The 21,706-nt window shown below is 39.8% G+C and overlaps 1 protein-coding gene across 3 annotated transcripts; it reads right to left on the bottom strand.

Annotated features, from left to right (window-relative positions):
- Positions 1-91: 91 nt before the first annotated feature.
- Positions 92-21,680, bottom strand: col9a1b (collagen, type IX, alpha 1b). Of its 3 annotated transcripts, XM_051959926.1 has the most exons (38): positions 20,657-21,680; positions 20,423-20,496; positions 19,413-19,499; positions 17,910-18,042; positions 17,277-17,673; positions 16,148-16,231; positions 15,431-15,451; positions 14,968-15,030; positions 14,839-14,874; positions 14,686-14,748; positions 13,637-13,690; positions 13,242-13,277; positions 13,078-13,101; positions 12,897-12,950; positions 11,027-11,080; positions 10,801-10,833; positions 10,635-10,691; positions 10,484-10,537; positions 8,639-8,692; positions 8,468-8,521; positions 8,280-8,333; positions 8,144-8,197; positions 7,988-8,041; positions 7,840-7,893; positions 7,639-7,692; positions 6,955-6,999; positions 6,811-6,864; positions 6,663-6,716; positions 6,496-6,549; positions 5,766-5,837; positions 5,522-5,557; positions 5,370-5,414; positions 5,251-5,283; positions 4,995-5,141; positions 3,048-3,102; positions 1,918-2,106; positions 1,717-1,794; positions 92-1,132 (listed from the first exon to the last, which is right to left on the bottom strand). In XM_051959926.1, exons 1-38 carry the CDS (start codon positions 20,671-20,673, stop codon positions 936-938), a joined length of 2,778 nt encoding a protein of 925 aa, XP_051815886.1. In that variant the 5' UTR covers positions 20,674-21,680; the 3' UTR covers positions 92-935. The 3 variants fall into 3 exon arrangements, with proteins under 3 accessions (XP_051815886.1, XP_051815887.1, XP_022051080.2); XM_051959927.1 differs by lacking the exons at positions 17,910-18,042; positions 19,413-19,499; positions 20,423-20,496; positions 20,657-21,680 and adding an exon at positions 16,324-16,382 and having other exon boundaries at positions 17,277-17,352; XM_022195388.2 differs by lacking the exons at positions 15,431-15,451; positions 16,148-16,231; positions 17,277-17,673; ... (2 more) ...; positions 20,423-20,496; positions 20,657-21,680 and adding an exon at positions 15,498-15,718.
- Between the last annotated feature and the right edge of the window lie 26 nt (positions 21,681-21,706).

The following is a 21,706-nucleotide window of genomic DNA, read 5'->3' on the forward strand; positions in this document are numbered from 1 at the left end:
GTTCCACCACCTGGAATATTTTTTGCCTTCATTTTCGGCACACAGCTCAGCTCTTCGTTATATTATCACAAAATGATGCCAGCATACAGAATAAATTAAACACTGCATGTGTGATTTTATTTATTTGTTACATTAATGAGGATTTCCATCATCCCTAAAATATATTTCCATATATGCACAGCTGCACTCTGTTGTCATTCTGTACAATGAGGCACAATCTCACATCAGGTGGTTTTGTAGGAAATATAATTAACTACATAAACTTTTGTTTTGTTTTGTTTTTTACAGATTTACAACATACACTCAAGTCAGTGTGACTTGATGACATCTTCATCCTCTCTCCTTTTTATTTAGAACTGGAAAGGCAGTCAGACATATGAATACATTTGAACATAAAATGAGAGTTTTAGCAGGTTTATCTTTGGTATATTATAGCACAACACAATGACTGAACCAGGCATGCTAGCCAAGTAAAATTCAGACCCTGATTTGCTTTGGATGATTATCTGAGATGTTCTGTGAGAAAGTATAAGAGCTTTTATTTAAGTAAAAGAGTAAAAATTGAGAACATAAATAGAAAAATTCAGGCAGAAGTACAAGGAGAGTGGGATAAACAACCGTTTTTGGTCATTTCATATCATCATAGAAATGCGAGGACAATCCTTGATATATAAAAACATCTTTCAGGTAGAAAAACACAATGGAACAAGCTAGATTGTTGCAGCTCATAAAAAAATAAGGTGTGTGATTTTGCATCTCAAAGAGACTGGCTCTGTCTGATGGAGATGTGGCTGGCACAAAACATGCTCACAGGACTGGGGGTTAATGTATCAAAGGCAGCACGCCAACCACAGCCCCTGGGAAGAAAGTGTGAAAAATGTTGTGTGCTCAGGGGAGATAATCCAACAGTCTTTCTGTCTCTGCCAGAGTGTCTCTTAGTTCCCTGCTGGTCCCTTCACATCCAGAGACTGGTGGGCAGCCCCCGCCTGGAGGTTGCAAGCCGATGGGTCACAGTATCCATTAGGACCAGCTGCACCAGGAGGCCCAGGAACGCCGGGCTGTCCAGGAACACCAGGAGGTCCCCTCTGCCCATCCCGACCATCCTGACCGTAGCCAGGTTTGCCTGGCTCCCCTGTGATCCCATAATTCATTGTAGTTAGTGGCTGGATTCAAAGTAGAGTATGTTCACATTTTTCAAGTCTGTGTTAATACGACAGTCACATTCCATTATATGCAAAAAAGTCACTTTTACCTGAATTATTCCTGTATATACAGGCCTCCAAGAGAGCCCGCTTAAATGCATTTTCTATGCAAGTAATGTGGAACAAAATCCTCAATCCTAAGTCCATGTAAAAATGAGTCAGCTCAGGCTAATATGAGAATTGAAGAGTAGCCAAATCTTCCAACGTTGATGCATTTTGAGCATCAGAACTCCTCTCCTCTGTTTAATTGTGGAGTAATGAAAATGTGCTATGAAGACCAAACTTTAGCTGATCTGTTGATTTTTCTAACTCATATTGCCTTTAAATGCATTGTATACTAAATGAGGATGGTGTGGATATTATTATCAATTATAAATCTCTTTAGGACCGATATGAACAGGAGAAATAATCACACAGAGCAAGAATTATACCAGTGTACATGTGATGTATTATTTATTTAAGATAGAGTTTAAAAATTTGGACTGAGGAGCAGCGGCAAGAAAAAAAGACTCACCAGGAAGTCCAGGAGGTCCTGGCTGACCTTTAGGTCCCCGTACAGTGGGCCCTCTGGACCCTCTGTCACCCATTTCACCTGTAATATATATTTTATTATGAAATGATTCCTGTACAGCAGATACAGATATACCATTGTTTCATTTAATATCTATTCTCTCACACCTCACTCAGCAGCACAGACTGACAGCATATTCATTACCTTTGGGTCCTTTCACTCCTATCTGTCCTGGTGGCCCTTTGAGTCCTGGAAGCCCTCTTGCTCCAGCCTGCCCAGGGAAGCCATTATCTCCTGGAGGTCCAGGAGGTCCTGGAGGTCCAGGTTTTCCAGGTAAGCCTGCTATGCCAGACTCTGGCCTCCTTAAACTAGCAGCTAACTGAGCCAGTTGTTCTGTCGAAGCGCAATATAAAGAAGATGATGAATCACTGGATGCAAAATAGCTATCAAGGCACCGAGTGTTTCACCAGAGCTGAAGCTGATAGCTATTAAGGGACATTTTAAGAAATAGCACTTTGTAATGGATCCTGCTGGAGCATCAGAGCGCTCGTTTCTGAAAGCCCAAAGCAATTCTCATAGAAGACATGGTCCAACAGCTCTTGTATTTGAGTTGAGAATGAAGCTCTTGAGCAATGAACTTGAGTGAGGTGAAACTGTGGTCGCGATATCCATCCAGCCTCTCCTGTTTTTCAACCATTTTACATAAAAGATCCGTAAATTGAGCAAAAAGCGGATAATGCTGCTTATTTCAAGCAATCAGTAACCAAAAATTTATGTTCGTAGTGCAAAGGCTGTAATATTAATCTCCTGTGCCTCTTTGCTATGTGGTATTTTGCACTTAAATTTCCAGTTTTCTGGCTCCTGATGAAAATTCATGCAGCGGCTGCCTGATTGCTCTTTTTGTTTTTTTAAAGATTTCCTTTCCAGGCAGATCCTTTGCTCAGAGCAGAGCAGCGCAGGTCTGCTGGAGGTGAAATTAATTTTTCAGCACATCTGGTATAAAAAAATCATGAGTATAGGAGATGAGTTGTGAAGACGTAAGAGCAAAAGAATGAAGAGAACAGAGGCTGCGACTTCAGTGAAACATTTCAAAAGCGCCAAGAAAGAATCTTTCATCCATCAAATAAACAAAGGCTGAAGCTTTTTTCATGTTTTGGTTATGAGACCTTCCCTTTCCGAACTGCACAGTATTCAGCAACAGCCTAGATCAATGAGACAATAGAGGGGTGGCTCTGTGTGTGTGGTTGTGTAATGAGGCGTTCTGGGAAATATTAAAGAGATGAAATGAGGCTCAAGGGAATGATAAATGGGGTCAAAGGCCTAACGTTTCTTACCTTGCATGACTCGCATGCAAACTTGTTTGATGTGCTGCTCACTTGGCTCTTTACCCTAGAAGGAGAAAGATGACTTAATAGATTTCATGACACTGCATAAAACATGTACATAAAAACTCCACAGGGCTATTTTAATGCCTTGCTTTAACTGAAAGATTTTTTGGTGGAGATTTTTTTTAACTATTTCTGGACTTACAAAATACATTTAACAAACTCAAAATGCACTGTGGAAAAGCTAAAAAAAAATGAGGCTTACTTTCTCTTCCCTTCACTCCTTGAAAAGTTAACATTCTCGTGATACAAAGGTTTCTCCTTGCAAAAATGCGGGTGTTGAATTTGAGTCAGTATTTTTATTGATCTTGATAAGAAAGCATTGTTCTTCTATGCTTTCGCTACAGGGATGCCAGAGTAGATATTCAGTACAGATCTGCTGAAGCATTTGGGGGTTCAAAACCTTTAAAATCTCAACATTTCCAAAACATCTTGTTTTTATACCCAGTTGTATTCCCTGCTGTTTTAAAATATTTGTGCGTGTTGGAATTTATTTGCGCGAGTAAAAAAATCTATGAAGGCCGTGAAAATAATGATCAAAGCCTGCAGGGAGAATTACTAATCCCAAAGAGAATAGTGGTCTCTAAGACTCCTCTAGTAAGTTTTGTTTTGTTTTCTTTAACCTTGTTAGCATATCTATATGGACTTTTTATATGCTAGAAGAGAAATCATTAGTGAAATAAGCTGTCAGTGCCATGGATGAGCATTTCTACCTCAAAACTGTACCATTCCAATGACACAAATTCAGACTTACTAAGTTGAATCCTTTTTCACAATCAGGTGAAGGGTTTAGTTCAGGCAACTGGACTTATTCTTGTGATCTTGACGACGTTTCGCCTCTCATCCTGAACTAAACCCTTCACCTTAAGATGACCTGGACGGCTGAGAGCCTTCACAGACTTTTTCACAATCAGTTTTCAGCTCAAACATCTATGGCTGAATGACTATAAACTAGCTGTTATATAGCGTAGAGTGGTTTTACAGTGTTTGAGCAGCGTTGTAGGTTAGCAGGTGTGCTCAGGATGCAGGAATGCGAGGCTGGTGGAGGTAGAGGGATTATTATCATGGAAATCTTGTAAATATGTACCTTTGATACACAGAGGTGAGTTTCAGGGGTTTTATTCAAAGAGAAATGTTAAATATGCTCTGGAGAATTACAGAAGAAGTACTACAAATAATGAGTGAATATTTCCATAAGAATTGACCCTAACTAGCTACACATAGGAAAGATAAGTGTTAGGTGATCTTTAGGAGTAGACTTGTGAATTTGTTCAAAGGTCAAATATGCAGTAATGCCTGTACAGTACACAGAGAGGATTTATTCAGAACTTGACCATTTTAAGTGATAGAAGAGGTGTAAAACTCAAAACACTATGGCTTATTTTAAAGTTGAAGGTTTGTTTCTATGAGCTGGCATGGAGTGAGCTTCTTCTACATCGAAATCAATGCAGTAAAAGTTGTGATTTGATGTGAAAATGCAAGAAAATGCTTGGTGTGCAAACTGTGGGATGTGTTGTTAAACTGTATGCTGCATATTAGGAAAATCTGCTTGCAAGGGCAAATAGTCACTTTCCATTTATGTGGCTTTAATGTGAATATAACAGCTAACCCCGCGGTCAGTGATGCACTAACTACGCAGAAACTAGACAAACATTTAATAATATTAGAAAGCACCAGGTGGAAGGAACAAATCTCAGCTGGAGATTGTGATCGAATCTCTTTAGGTTGAAAGACAGGTTCTATGAGATGATTCCATTATTTTGTTTAACTTTTTGTTGTCTGTATGTCAGAACCTTAGTCAAGGACTTAACCTGATTTGTTTCTTTCATTCTTTTTTTCTCGTCCTCTTACACATTCTCTAAACTTCTGCTTTGAAGTGCTTTCTCTCAGACCTACCGCAGGACCCTGGGTCCCTCTGACTCCAGGGGGACCCCTGTTTCCCTGCATGCCCCTTGGTCCAGGTGTGCCTGGAGGCCCTTCAATGCCAGGCTGCCCTCGACTCCCCTCAGGACCTCTCCTGCCAGGTTCTCCAGGGTTACCAGTCTAGAAAGAAAAGAAGTTTAGTGTTAGATAAATATTCCAGAACTGCAGCCCTTTCTGAGTGGTTTGACACAGCAGAGATGAGAGGCTAAAATAGTGTGTTTGAACTCACGTCTCCTTTAGGTCCAGGTGCTCCTGCCTCACCCTGACACATTGATAAAACACAGATGAGGAAACATTTACAACTTCACTCTGATGAGTCAATTTAATACTGTTAGTGCAGAAACTTACAACATCGCCTTTGTCTCCAGGATTTCCTTCATCACCTTGTACTCCCTATGAAAACATAGTCTGTAAATAATTTATGCAAAGAAACCCATTTGTTATTTAAATGCACCATTTTGCTATTCAGAAAGAATTAATGTGGCATTGGGATAACATACTTGCTCTCCTTTGGGTCCTGCTTCTCCACGTTCTCCCTGTAATTAGCCAAACCAATATGTTAGCTAATTAAATGATCATTACATGATGACTTGCAGAATACAGATGTACAGAATATTTGATTTGCGTACACTAGGGGGAGCCGATCAGCTGTTTGTTGTTGAGCATTGATCCCCAGTCTTGCTTTTTGAGACAATAGTTCTAAATCAGAAAATGTTTTTCATTGGGAATGTGTTATTTTCTTACTCTGTCTCCTTTAACTCCAGGCAGGCCAGGAGGACCTGGAAGACCAGGAAGGCCGGGGTCACCTTTGGGTCCCTGTAACACAAATACATGCACATCTAATGAGGAGAAACAAGAAAACGAATAGAGCATTATTTTTAAGCTATTTCATGTAAACAGTGTTGAAACTGCTCATCATTTAAACACCAGTTCAAATTGTGTTTTATATGTTGCACATCAGAGTATATCTACACTCTTTTCACATAATTAACTTTAATAAAGCTTAGCATTGCTGCTTATTCTCCCAGGCATGTTTGTGTGTGCCACTCTGTCTTTGATCGCTGACCAAGTGTCTGAGGAATGCCAGGAGAACAGAGAGCTCTTTCAGGCTGCTGCTTAGTCTCCCCTTACTGTGAAAATAGACCTCATGTGAGATCCAGCCTCGGTCTATTCTCTGAGACATTCCAGTGAAACAACAGTCAGGACTATAGACGATGAGGCTTCCCTCTTTTTAGATTCTTTCTTTTAACATATCAAAAATGCAAGATGTAATTTCTTTTTGATGCCTCCCTTTGGGGATGTATTCTCTTGCAATTTTACTATTCATTACTACCAGCGATTCTTGGATATACACTGGCTGCTGAAGCTTTTAAAGGATATACTTTCAAAAAAAGAAATCAATTTTTCAAATCATAATGGATGATTTAAAATCCAATTTTAATTTGATTTTACGGCTCTTGTGTTTCTAACTTACTCGGGCTCCTGGCTTGCCAGCTGGACCTACGGGGCCTTGCTCCCCTACATCTCCCTGTAGAGAGGAGGAGAAAATGATAAGAAAGTAAAGAGAAGTAAACGTGGCATTTAAAGTTTAACCATGAACAAAGCAAAGATGACAGAAAGTCAGCTTGTTGAAATACTCACAGGCTCGCCAATAGGTCCGACAGATCCCACCTCTCCTTGTTCTCCACGCTCACCCTGTGGTGTGACAATGAAATGAAACGGCACAGTGACACAACAGAGGTGACAAAACAACAGCATAGGTGTTTCAACGTGTTCTGCTCCTACTCACTGGTTTGCCAGCAGATCCTATTGTTCCAGGGAGGCCTGCCTGACCTGCATCTCCCTGTAGAGAAACAACCAAACTGCCATTCAGATTTTAACAATTTAAGAGAAAAAACTATGAATTTAAGAGAAAAGGGATCAAGCAGACAACCTTTGGGCCACCTAGGCCTTTTGGTCCAGGTGCACCAGGCAAACCCTAAAAAGAGAGAAGACATCATGAAATACAACAATGACATTTTTTTAATCCGTAAAGAAGAATTATTTCTAGCAGCAAGTGTCACTTCTAAAACATAACGCACCTCACTGTCAGAAATACTGGAAGATGAAGGCAGGTTTAGTGGATGAAAATGCATTTGTTAGCGCTTTTGACCCAAAAAAGCTTATGGTAATAAAAGCACTCTTTGTGTTTGAAAACAGGTGACAACTCATACTTCTACAAAACCTTTCATAAGGCTGCCACAACCTGCCAACTGATTCTCATTAGTGCCTTTCATTAGACAAATCAAAGATGAGAGGACGGGAGAAACTTTGTTCTCACACTTCTGCCCGAAGAAGACAGTAATCACTATCTCACTGCACTGCCTGCTGTGTTTGGACGGTATAATATTATACTATCATTATTATGTGATGGAATTTAGTTTGCCTGAAAGGTTAACCCACGGAAAATAGGTCAGCTTTATTATATATTATAAAATACATGAAGCTAAAACATTATTCTGACAGCTGCTTGGGGAGATAAGTATTGCACTGCGGTTATCACGCTTCAGAGTGCTCCTGAGAAATTTACTCAGGTGCATTCCAATCGTGGCAGTTTGGGGTGAAAAGTCATACTCACAGGAAGCCCCTGAAGTCCAACTTCTCCAGGAATGCCGGGCTTCCCAATACCTCCCTGCAGGGAAAGATGCAGAGCAGAAATGAAGCTGCTCCTGCTCCTAACAGCAACACAGCCAAGCCTTGTGAATACTTTTTTTTTTTTAAATATCCCAAAAATACAGTAAAACATTCCTACTATGAAGCAGCGCAATTAATAGTTTACCTTTGCCCCTGGCATCCCAGGAATACCCACACGACCGTCCACACCCGGTAGACCCTGGTGATAAATAGGAATAAAACGAAATCCATTGTTTGCAGACATTGTGTCTGACAGTTATCGGATTATTCGTCATCATTGACCAAACACTCACAGCCTCTCCTTTGGGACCTGGAAGCCCTGTGATTCCTCTTGGCCCTTGAACACCCTGAAGAACAAAGCAACAAATCATTTAATCCATTCATAACAGGAATACCAAACAAGTGATTATTATTTTGTCCGTGATGATGATGATGAGGGGTCTACTAACCGTTTCACCTTTAGGCCCAGGCTCGCCCATCATGCCTCTCTGGCCTTGATCTCCCTGAAATAAATCACTGAATCATATACATCTCGTACATGTCACACTTGTCGCCAACTGCATTTGTATTGAGGGACAAACTTACAGTTGCCCCTGCGACACCCTGGGGACCTGGATCTCCATCAAGACCTCGAGCTCCCTGCCATAGAGCAATATAAGTGTTGATTATTGGTATATTTCTTTAAAGACTGACAGTTCTAATGGAATTCACCCTGTACTTGAAAAATAATCCAGTAAGATATATCTGACAGCTTAAATACTGTAAACACTAACCATCTCTCCCTTGGGACCCATCATTCCCGTGGCTCCACGAATTCCCTGAGGGCCCTGTAATAACAAACATATCCAGCAGGTGCATCAGTGAGCAGAAAAAAATTAACTTGACACAGAAAAAAAAAAAAAACTGCAACTTTAGACACTCATGTATTAAGTGCAGAAACTAACCGTTGGTCCTTGGGCCCCAACCTCCCCCAGACTTCCCTGGTCTCCCTCCTCGCCCTAAGTGAATTAAAAAGATACAACAAACCGGCACAAATTTAATCAGATGACACACCAAACAGTGAATTTAACCACGTTATAGTAGTTAAGGCCATATCCAAACACATGATGCGTCTGGCACCCCATTACTGCCTCTGCTTTTTTTTTTCTTTTTGCGGAAATATTATAAATGGATGCTGCTCTTATCTGCTGTGTGTTAATTAGAAAATGAGGCAGTCATTCTCCAAAGTGTTTAATACCCACTGTTTAATGGATTGCAAGGGGGCAAAAGCAGGCAAGCATTTAACTCCAAATAACCATTCTCCAGCTTCCCAAATTACAAATAATTTATACGCTGCCTCTGTGGTAGACCCTCGGAAGCGCATCCATTAAGACAGATAGCGGTTGAGGTCTGCAGCTGCACACATTTTCTGCTGTTAAAAAGGCAATTTATTCTTTTAAATACATGTAGCCTGTTAGAAAAGGCAATTTACACATGTGAACAATACAAACACAATAATCAAATATTAAATAAGTGGAAATGAATGCAGCGAAACGGGTCGGCATTTGTTTACGTCATAGAGCGACAGAGGAAAAGAGGGCGTGACCTTAATACTGCCTGTTCATGTTGTGTCTTGTGAAATATTTACAACTCATATTGTTTTGTCAGGACAATGTTTTTGCTTTTCAAACAGAGAGAGATGCCAGACTGCTGAATCATTAAAAGAAAATACCTCAATTTCTGGTTGTTTGATAGAAATAGATATCTGTCTTTGCCTATTTGCAGAGATTTTGAAGTGACTGAAAGATTCATGCTGATATATTATGTAGCGTGGAATTACAGGAAGATGCGAATGAAAGATCGGTGTTGATCAGACACTGTTTCTGTTCACTTCGAATGCAAAGTAAATGGTAAACTGGTCACACACCAGTGGTGGCAGAGCTGCCAAGCTGCCATCACGAGCAACCTCAGGTTCACTGTCTTGCCCAAAGACATTTGCAGAGGAGTCAGGGATCAAGCGATTAGAGGACAACCTGCTCTCCTACCAGACCCCCAGTAACCCGTGAAGTAGTGCATGTTGTTGTATGTACCTGGGCAACAAAATCTTTTTTACAACCGTATGCCAGTGCACAATCTTCTACATAAACACAAAACACACTTATTTTACATTTTCATATTTGTCTTGAATATCATGGAAACCTCAGCACAACATCCAGGTATTCTATTATTACTATTCTATTGTTAACTGTAAATATCTTCCTATAGAAGATATGTGAATGGATTTGTGAATGGAAGGCAGGCAAAAGGCCCTTCAAATGAAACTTTCAGTGAAGGAGAAAATCATTCTCAGGGACGAAGGGCAGACTGACAGTAAATCATATCCTGGCATGGGGTGATAAAGGGAGATAGGCCCAGACTCATTTCCATTTATATAGTGCATGGACACATTACAGGGAGAGGGCAGTTGTGCTTGAACATCATTTCAAATAAATCATCCTCTGTGAATTACAAGGAGTCAGAGGAATTACACACAAGCTTGTATCATTTCCTCTTGAAATAGAGCAGCACGAATAATACTTGTCTCAAATGCGTCGGGAATCCATTTCAAGTCATGCGTGTTATTTCTGATGTGGAACATTCTGGCATGTGTGAAAGTTGTGGGAGGGAGATTTATGTTTCGAGTAATTGTTTATGCAGTTTTAGGAGTATACATTCACTTTGTTGATGTATATACCATTTCACAAGAGTAGAAGTGCTTGACTATGAGTTAACAAATGATGATTTGTTTCCCTAAATATAGCATATTTTACCTTGTGCCCTTGCTTTCCAGGTTCTCCTGCTTCACCTTTTACTCCTTTGTGGCCCTAGAAACATTCAGACAATAAAAGAAGCACCACTTAAACTCTATATTTTGAGACACTAATGTGATTTGAGAGCAGCAAAGAGCCATCTTCAGTTCACCTTCATGCCAGGAAGACCAGGATGTCCAGAGGTCCCAGGTGGGCAAGAGTTTGGACACTAAACAACACAATAAAAGTCAGAAAGTATTCTCAACATCCTGTGTAAAACAAAACAAAACAAAACAAAAGAAAATGTCCTGTATGTATTTCAGAAAACAATGATTTACCAGGTCGGCACTGCCGAGCATTCCAGCTGCACCCTGAAATTGAGATAAAATACACGCTAACATTTTTATATTTCAAGGTATCAACATCATGATGGATTGGAGAAGTTTGTAAATCACTGATAGGAGGACATTGGTGTGCATCAGTGGCATCCCTAATAGTTCTCCATTAAAATATGAGGTCAGATGTAATCACTTGCCTCCTGCCAGCTAAAGTTTTGTCCCTTACCCTGGGCCCTGTCGATCCGCGAGGTCCCTGTGGCCCTCTCACACCCATGGACCCCTGTAATAAGGAGACATAAATGTGTCAAAACCTACACAAGGAAACTGAATGCACAATAAAAGAGATGAGTGTAAAACAATATTTATCTGGGAGGTTTGTCAAATGGACAGCTACTAAATAAAATCATTCATTCCTAGTGTACTATGTGATTTTCCCTGTAAGACATCCATCACTATCTCTGGGCCATTTCAAAACTATGAATCAGAATTTTGATGCTCAAAAATACAAATTAGTAATTTTTGATCAATACTTTGAGTGGTTAAATGCATTCAGTACTCCAGTAAACAATACAGCTGAATAACCTGTAGCTTTGCTGATCCTTAAATGTGCAAGCAGTTGATCAGAGGAATCTGAATTCAAGGTTTCCAAAGCTACATTTCTCATATATCGTTACATGTGATGGGTATTTAAATGTACCGAGAGGTAAAGGCATCATACATGGTGAAACATGCTTAACCTAGATTGTAACTCGCACAATATTTTCAGATTCACTGTTTTGATACTGACAGCAACAACCAAAAACTCCTCAAATGTAAGTCCTAACTATAGTGCACAGGCTAATAATAGTATATGAAATACCAAAAACAATGACCCAAATAATAATTTATTCTAATCAAATAGATTTCCAGGCCTTAATTAATTTTACAACTTTCTTAGAATGTGTAACACAAAAAATGCTGAATCCATCCATCTTTTTTTTTTCATTTCATTTCATTTCATTTATTCTTTTCCATGGTAATGCGTAAAAAAACAACAACAAATGGATACAATTTATAAAGCACAAAATATGCACATCCCATGTACAAGAACAGGAGTAGGATGAAGAATAAGTCTTCAGTGTGAAAAGAAGATATCAAACCATTGAGTGTGTAAAAAAATCTGCATTTTTTTATTATTGTAATTAGTGTATGGTGCACAATGTTCGTGGCTTTATGTGTGTACTAATGTGCTTTGTCATATTTTTTGAAAGTATCAACGTACAGTATTGTGTATATATACATTTTGTTTACATTAATGACTTTTAAATAGCGGATTACACTTTAACCCATAAGAACCCAGACCCATCCATCCATCCATCCATCCATTCTCTATACACCACTTTATCCTCATTAGGGTCGTGGAGGGTTCTGGAGCCTATCTCAGCTGACTTGGGCGAAGGCAGGGGACACCCTGGACAGGTCGCCAGTCTGTCGCAGGGCTACATATACAGACACACAATCACACTCACATTCACACCTACGGGCAATTTAGAGTGATCAATTAACCTCAGCATATTTTTGGACTGTGGGAGGAAGCCGGAGTGCCCGGAGAAAACCCACGCATGCACAGGGAGAACATGCAAACTCCATGCAGAAAGATCCCGGGCTCAGGCCGGGACTCGAACCAGGGATCTTCTAACTGCAAGGCAAAAGTGCTAACCACTACATCACTGTGCAGCCCGAACCCAGACCCATTTTTCCTTAAAGGAAAATTATGTGGGATATACCACAGACCAAGTGGACCACATAGACTGGGGCACTCAAAGTGCTTGTTACACTGGTGTCACCGTGGGTTCTTATGGGTTAAATCATTTGTAATCAGTTTTCAATGACACACTTTATCCAATGAATTTGGCTGCACCTCACCTAATAGTTTTGCCACTTCAGTTTTGACTGACCGCCAATTTCTTATTCTTGTCACCAGTAGATGAAAATAAGCACAAGTGTTCTGTCATTTGCCACCTCAGTGCTCCTGATTGTAGTTTTTGTAGAGTATTTTTTAGCCTGCTGACCTAATTTAAATCACAATAAAAGTTAATTTCTCTGCCTCTACTCACAGGTAGTCCACCTTTCCCCACTTCACCAGGAAGTCCTCCAGGCCCCGGTGGTCCCTGTTCAAAGCCATTTTTCAGGGATTCAACATTATTAACACAACTTCGACAATGACCAAATAATACTAAACTTTAAGAGATGCAGTGCAACTTATAGTGCTGTAGATGGAGCAAGCAAATTACTTACAGCGGGTCCATCTGGTCCAACACCCTAAAGAGATATATACAGTGGGATTCAGTGTGATATATAGAAACTTATGAGGGGAGATTTGAACATTAACATGCAACCAGCTTCTAGATTCTTTGTCTAGATCCTTGGATTGACAGGCTTAGAGAGGACATTTTACTCACAGCTGTTCCACGAGGTCCAGGTTTTCCAGGTTCACCCTAAAGAACAGATATGAACATATCAGATATAGGATTGAGACATATGCAGAAATGTGTTTTCAGGTAAAACAGAGCTGTGTGAGCCTGCAGACGGTCCGAATTAACATTCCTCCAGCTCATCACATGACTGAGCTGGGCACACTTGACCCAGCAATATTTAGCCTAATGAGGACCGATGTTGGGGCTTCATGTCCCACGGAGATTACAGAGAAGACTTGCAGGATTAAGTCTCATTTGTCATGAGGAATTGGTTTATGCACTGCGGTTCTTGCTGCCATGCCAAAAGACTGGACAGCCGCTTGGCACCATTTCACTGACAATCTCTGAAGCAGGAAAGCAAAGGCTCATTAGTCACTCACTTTCTGTCCAGGGGGACCATCAGGCCCAGGATCTCCAATGGAGCCGGTCAGACCCTGCAGAGAATGGAAATCCAGCTGAATTAGCACATCATAACAAATCTCCAAAGGAAGCAGCACCTAGATGTTTTTCATTTTACACTAGCAAGTTCAAGTTAACTATTGTCAATAGTTCTAAATTCCAAATCTCCACATGTTACATCATCATAACACCATTACGCTTGTGTGGGAGGAATCCTTCTTATTCATAAATGGGATTAACTTCACTGCAACCCACTCCTTTAAAATGTTCATTACAGACTGCACGGCTGCTTCTTCGCCTTCATCAGTCACATTGAAATGAAAGATCTTTTCATAAACATGTCATCCACATGAACATGTTCAATTTAACAGGCACACAGAAAAAGACAGCAGCGAGGCAGAGGGCAGAACTCTTAGACTGCAGACCAAGAGGAGAGCAACATTCCTGTGACTCATTTCAAACAAGTGCACTGAAAGAAATCATTCCACACTGTTTTGAGGATTCTCAACAGGAGATACCAACAGCAACCAACCAACAAAGCTCCTATTGTTTTTAGGGTCCTAGTAGCTGTAATGTCTAAACAGTCAGGGAGTCAGAAAGAAAAGATTACATTTAAATTCTAAATGAAATAAAGTGATTCTATAAACCTAAATCTTAAATGAAGGCCCTTTTCTCAGTCAGTCAATAACATGCAGTATTATGTTTGGATATTTTCCTAACCCACCCTTAAACTCTGAAGCGACCCACAGTTAATTAGACTTGGGTCCTGGTTTAGCCTGTCACAGAGGAAATGTGGATTTGTTCATCCTGTTGAATAAATTCCTCACATTTTTGCACACATTTCCCCAAGATCCCCCGTTACATCTGAAATTTCACTGGGCATTCCGCAAGACTAGTTTGTGCAAACATAACCTTTATGGTGGGAGGATCACACTTTGTGGATCCACCCCTTTGTTGGTTTAAGGATCGCACCTCGACCTCATTAAAGTCGGCATCAATTCTATAAAAATATGAAACACAGAGCACTCACGTCATTTCCAGGAATTCCAGGTAATCCCGATGATCCGGGTTTACCTGCATCTCCGTCAGGTCCCTAAACCCAGAGGTTCAACACGCATACATCATTCACAGAAAACAATGGTAAGCAATGCAAAGACATCTTTTTGTTAAATGTAATAGTTACAGGAAGACCATCCTCGCCATCTTCTCCCCTGTCCCCCTAAAACAGAAGAGATTCAGTGTGTAAAGAATTGAAAATAGTGAGCTATTTGCAAAGTATCTCACATATTATATGGACAATTTAAGGACTTACAGCGATGCCATCAATTCCCGGGACACCTGCAGGTCCAATAGGGCCAGGGGTCCCATTGTTTCTCTGCGTAAAATAATAATGATAGCAATGTAAAGACAAAATATTTCCCAAAACTCCTGCCAAATTGGTCCTTTCTTGTCCTTATATACTACTACACAGAGACTCTGAAAAAAATTGAGAGCAGGTGCACTGCCTTCTTATTTCTTCCTGCAGAACTATCTCTGTAACGCTGAAGTGCTTACAGTATACTAAGAGGATTTCTGCTTCAGCTTTATCTGCATTAGACTTCACATTCCAAAAGCAAGAAGTTTAAAGAGGAAAACCCGCAAATATTGCATAGTCTACTTTTTTTTTCAAAGACAGATGCTCCATGTATTTACAGAATAAAATATTCAGAGCATCTCACCACAGTTGAAGGCAAAATGATGTAATTTTTTTACATAAGCGCCAAGAAAACACTCACCTGCACCTCTGTCACATCAGTCTAGACACACAAATAGAAAGAAGACAGAGAGAGAGAAAAGTCTTACTTGAGATGAGCAAATTAGGACAAGCTGCAGTAGCAACACCAGAAAAGGCCCTTTAACGCCAGGGGCCCCTGCCATGATCTCCCCGTGTGCAGGAAAGGTAAAAGTTGTAGTCCTTTCTCTGGGGTTTGTTGGGTTGAAGGAGCCCCCAGCCAAACAACCCAACTGAATCCGCCTCAGCTATCTAGACCGTCCGAGGTCCCATAGCTATCAGGGGCTCATGTATATTCATACTTTGACTGGCTGCACGAAGGGATTGGAGGGTTTGTAGGGGGACACCACGGGGAGGGGCCACACTGCAGACACCACCAATGGGCAGGAACAGCGGGCCATTTAACCTCTGCTATCACCTACAATGATTTCACTCACAAGCATTTTATAGATTTGATCTATTTAATTTTGCATTTTAAATGTCAATAATGTTTTGAGCAAAGACAATTTGGCAAGAATGCAGAAACAAAAATAATATATAGTGATTGTTGATTACACACAGGCATTATGGATGATTTTTACACACACAAAAATTGTGAGGTTTGTTGTGGATGTTATTTCCCCTTTCTCAGTCAACAAGAAGTGTGTATTTTTAACAAATAGTCTGACATCTAAGACTAATATTTGTGGGTTATTATGTTTTAGTTTTTTTCCATTCTTACCAACGTTCTGGCTGGGAGGCCGTGACAAACCTCTGTCTGGGCTCGCATCACATCGCAGTGAATCAGCATGGAGTGGAGTTCAAACTTGACGGATAAACAAAGAAAAATATTACATTAGCACAACAACAGTAGAACAGAAGTGCAGCTTCCTATCCATTGTATTTTAAAGCACAGACCTCTAACGGCACTTCCCACGGCGGCAAGAGGCTGCTTCCATTAACAATCTAGCCTCAGTCTGTAGCATGAGATAAAAGGCATAACTACGTCTAACAGCATAAAGTACTTTGTTTGCACAATAAATTAGTTACAACGTGGGACTCATTACTGAAGCATCACTACGGGCCTTAAACACAGATAATGCTGCGAGTTATAATGTTGGCAAAGTAGGCAATTCATCTGCTATGTGTGCAATTACACAAAACAAAGGCACGTATGCATCTAAATATTAGAAAACATGCACCTGAGCTGTATGGTGTGGCACTGTAGGGTCATTTAGCCTATGCACAACTCAGGCTGTTCGCCAGAATGTGCGACATATTTGTGAAGCCTAAATGTAGGGACAGCAGAGTTAAACTACCGGACATTGAAACAGACAAACCAAACAGGCTGGTGAGAAAACTGAGGGATTCCAAAAGTTTTGCATGGCAATACTGCCCCTAAGAAAACCCACTATGAGGAGAAAGTCCTGTGCATGTATGGTGAAGCGAGGATCTAGAATTATGTGAATCAAAATTAGGATAATCTTTAAAAGAACTTGTGGTTTCACTCTATATTATCGTTGCATTATAGTGTGGATGATTATTAAGCATCACAAACACAAATGGGATACAAAGCTTTCATTGACTTGCTTTTTTTTTTTTTTTTTACACTTTTCATAATGACAAATAACTAAATAATCATATCTTAGTCAGACAATATGTCATTTATGTCACATCCAAGAAGCATTCCACTTTTTGGAAGCAGCCTAAACCTTAAGGCATCAATGTTTTATAAAGAAAACAGTACATTGTAACGGAAAAAGAAATAGCAAATAATCCTGTCTAGTATTAGTGCTTGTGAAACTTTTCTCTCAATCAATACAAAGCCCCCCACCTCCCACTGTTCACACTCAGTGTGACAATAAACATACCGGAATTGCCACCAAAGGGTTGTCCTTGAGCTTTCCTATCAACGTGAAGCCGTCAAGACTGACTTTTTTCCGGGGTGGAATATTCTGAGAACCCGTCAAGACACAGTCCACAAAAAGAGCCACACTGTGCCTCCTGATGTCCAGGAACACTCGGTGCCACTGGTCATTGAAAAGAAAAGGCAGGGGGCCCAAAACAACAGTCTGCCTCCCGGTGTTCAGTGCGGTGAAGGTAAACTCCAAAGACCTCGACTTGCCATTGAGTCTGACAGCCAGCTGCTCGTCTCCATTCACATCCTGCATTTGCCAGATATTCCAGTTTTTATTTATGCTGCTGTCACTCATGCGCAGCACTATCTCAAATACAAACTCCTCTGGCAGTCCCAGAGGATAAGCTGATCTGAAACATAGAGGATGGACTATTATTTAGTCAAAAGCGATTGTGAAACCCGTTTTTATTATAAGAAATATCTCGTCTGTACATTATTTAATAAAGTTGTGCTACATAATGAATTTGATGGGGCAGATAAAGCCAGACTTTGATGTTCAGGACCATGGACAGGGTAAACGGTGTTATACCAGCTCAGCCACTAGATGTCGGTGTTCACTCATACATTATAACACACTGTGGATTACCTTGTGTTGATTCTGAAGTTGAAAGCTGGGTCGATTTGATAAGCAACATCCTGAGGAGATGGTCCAGCAACCTTTTTGACGGTGCCCCTTCTCGCCAGCTCAGCGATGTGGAACTGGGACATAATATAGAATCCTGAGGGTACAGGCACACAAGAGTGGTTAAACACAAAATCATTTCAGAGGGCTTGCAGTAATCCCCCAGGGTGGCGTTTGATTCTTCTGCATGACCGAAAACCCCATAGGCAACATCTTTTATTTTTTTCTATTATGCTGCTCAAGTGTTCCTGTAATAATGTCTCTTTAGAGGGAATGTGTTGGTAAGCAGTGCCAGACATATACAGACGGATGACAAATGAAAGAAAATCCTGAACCATTGACCCCTACAGTGAGAGGATTCAGTGACTCTGTTATGCTGTTTGGGCCATTCTGCAAGCCTGGTTTAGGTCAACTTGCGCCGCTAGACCGAACGGTGACTGCAAATCTAAACAAAATCATTTTGACCTTAATCCTATAATGAAATGTTTCTATCCTGATGGCAGTGGTTAGCACAACAATGCCTCAATCTACTGGGCACAAGATATCACTGATGGATTTGATTTGTATTAAGATGATTGAAATCATATGATTTAGCCTTTGCAGTCATCAGATCGCAACCTAATTGAACAATCTTGGAAGATTTTGGGTCAGTGTGTTGACAGCGTCTTCACTGCAATCATCAAAACGCCAAATGAGGGAACATCTTTGCGTAGGATGCTGTTCATCCCTCTAGTAAAGTTACAGAGATCTGGACAATGAATGCTAAGGCACAATGAGGCTGTTCTGGTAGTGGCCCAACACCTTATTAGATCAATATATGCAGGGTTTTCATTTAATTGGTCACCCATCCATGTAAATTGTTAAAATTACACATTTTTTGCTTTAAATTTACAGATTTTTTAAAAAAATATATGAAACTATCAGTAAATTACAAAAAATAGGGTGAATTTATGTGAGATGGAAACAAAAAAACAGAAAAAGCTTTATTAAAGAAATTTGTATTTTTTACATAAAAAGACTGAAAATACATTTTGATCATCTCAAAATATTCTTTTTTATTTAATAGATGACACGGTCAAAGTTAAATACTGTAAATATATTTCTAAAACTGAATACAATTAGTAACAAATAACAGAAAAAGAAGTGTATTCTATATATATTAGAATTTTGTAATTTTACATTTATTTTTGAAACTGACAATATGTTTTATAATTACAGACATTTTCAAAACAAAAATGCTGTATGAATGTGTTTTAATCAGTGTATAATAAATAGGAATTTTTGCTGTATCTTCTTGCCGCCCCACCTGCTGGAATATTATTTATTGTTTTGGTTTTTTTATGAAGTTCCTCTGGCAATAATATTGCTATATTACTTTTAGGTAAATTTTTCACTTGGGATAGACAATATCTATTTAGTATTTTTAGGTTGTACTGTAATATTTTACATAATATTTTGTGAATTCACCTGGGAAATGATTCTCTCCCATTCTGATCTGAGGACACATGGACTGCCGTTCCATATGAATACCAACTTGAGTTGAAAATCTCACAGCTGCAAGACGGAAAGAGAAAGCAGACTGTTAGTAGTCATGTGTGTCTTTCTGTGTGTGTGTCTTGTGTGGAGGGAATAAAAGCTCAATGTTTGGAAAGCTGCACCACTGCCTTGAATAAATATTAGACTATCTCTGACTGTTTGTGCTTTTCTCTTTAACACTTATGCTCTAGATTTGCCTGTTTTCACACATCTGGACAGGAAGTTTAGGGTGTTTATCAAGTTTGAATAAACAGTTACATACAACACATTCTTCCTTTATCCAGTTGCCAAAAAGGGTGTCAGCGCTATATTAAACGTCTGACACTGTTCAGATTAAAAACTCAGAGCTGACACTGTTGGTGCACTGTTGAACATGCTACTGTATAATCATGCTCACAGCTGCTAGACAGGATGCATGTCATAAAATATAGATAAGAGCAGCAATGTAAACACACAAAGTAACATAAACGCCTAATGGAAAAGAGGCCATGTAGTTATATATTATACACATATATCAAACGGGTGGTTTACATCAATAAATATCAATTAGCAGAGTCTGTCAGCTGGAACACCTGCAACATGAAGCAACTAACAGAGCTCCACAGACCTCATTACATATGCATGAGTGAAAACAATTCACTCTGTCAAGTAGAGCATAAGTCACAGCACGGTCAAGCACAAGGAAACTGCTTCAACAAAAGGAACAGCGGTCACAAGTACAAACTAACCACAAGGGATATGATTAATATATCGAGTATGTTGGGGCTGACAGATAATGCTAAGTTAACGTGACTCATGTCTGCAGCAAAGCACTGAACTGGTCATTTTGTTCCTTCAAGGTTAAAGTGTTCTTTCTTTTTAATGAAATGTTGACATCATTTTGTCTCCCTTTGCCACTGTTATCTCAGCAAGTGCACCCCGCAGTACAGAAGATTACTTACTCTGAGAATGAAGTCCAGTGCAGAGATATTGTGGGATTGCATAGCAGCAGCACAGCGAGTACAGAATGATATTTCTGGAACATAATCAGAAGGAACCGTTAGCATTGATGTCATTTCAAATGAGAAAACACATTTACAAATTGACTGTCGCTTTGTAATTAAACGTGTCAGCAGTGTTTGCATCAATTACATATCTTCTTTTGTCACACAAACACTGTGAAGTAAATGACTTACCTTTTGACTCCTCCCATTTCATAGCTTGATCTGGAAATGTAAAAAGCACCTGCTGCTAGATGTTTTTTTGAGATTGGCTTCTGGGAGCGAACAAACCCCTGAAATTGTTGCTCTGTCAGCAGGAGTAAAAAAACCTCACAGGTCACAGTGAGAGGTCTCTTATTGGCTTCACTGTTGTCATTTATTTGGGGGAGTGAGTCAACAGTCTCCACAGTGTCAACTTTGCATTCTACTAGCGTCCTCTGCTTCCACTTTGGACTTCATGTTTGGCCTAATGTTTCTTCAATTGTACACTTACCAGACTGTATCCCATTTGTAGTTCTATTGTCATGCTTATGCAATAAATGAAATTTCAAACAAATTTACCCAGCACTTTGGGGATCTGCATTCTCTGTGATTGCTATGGTTGCACAGCATTCATACACCATTGTTTCCAGTGCAGTACAAACTGAAAATCAACAGACGCTGACCAAGGAGCAATGCAGCCTGTGTTTGTTCAGTCAGGCAAAGAGGCAGAAAAAAAAAAACCTTTTGTACACAGGCAATAATGTTCAGGACTAGTCTTTTTCATTGTAGTATTGACATCCAGATTGCAAAGATATGCATTGTGTTGATTTCCATGAAACTCAGCTTTTAATTTGAAGGTGTAAAGTGCAAGAAATGAAATTGCTCATTGTTTAACTGATGTCCCTCCCCCACATTTCCTCCTCACATCCTGCCAGTTTCCACTTGTTTCAAGTCTCCAGGAAAACAGATAAGTCAAATTGGACTTAATACTCTGGACACTGACGTCCTCTTTTGTTATCAGGTTGTGGTACGCCAGTTTACAGTATAGGTCTGCAGACTGTGGGAATAAAAAAAAGCAAAGCACCAGACACAGAAAACCATGTCAAACATTCACCAATTTACTAAGAAAAACTTATCTACTTACATGAGATGCATAGGGCCATCAGATGTGAATAGAGTTTTTAAAAACACAAAGAAGTCAAAGTGCAACAACAACAGTATAATAATAATAATAATAATAATAATAATAATAATAAATGACCT

Source organism: Acanthochromis polyacanthus, chromosome 15, assembly GCF_021347895.1.
Source record: "Acanthochromis polyacanthus isolate Apoly-LR-REF ecotype Palm Island chromosome 15, KAUST_Apoly_ChrSc, whole genome shotgun sequence".
Classification (NCBI taxonomy): Eukaryota; Metazoa; Chordata; class Actinopteri; family Pomacentridae; genus Acanthochromis; species Acanthochromis polyacanthus.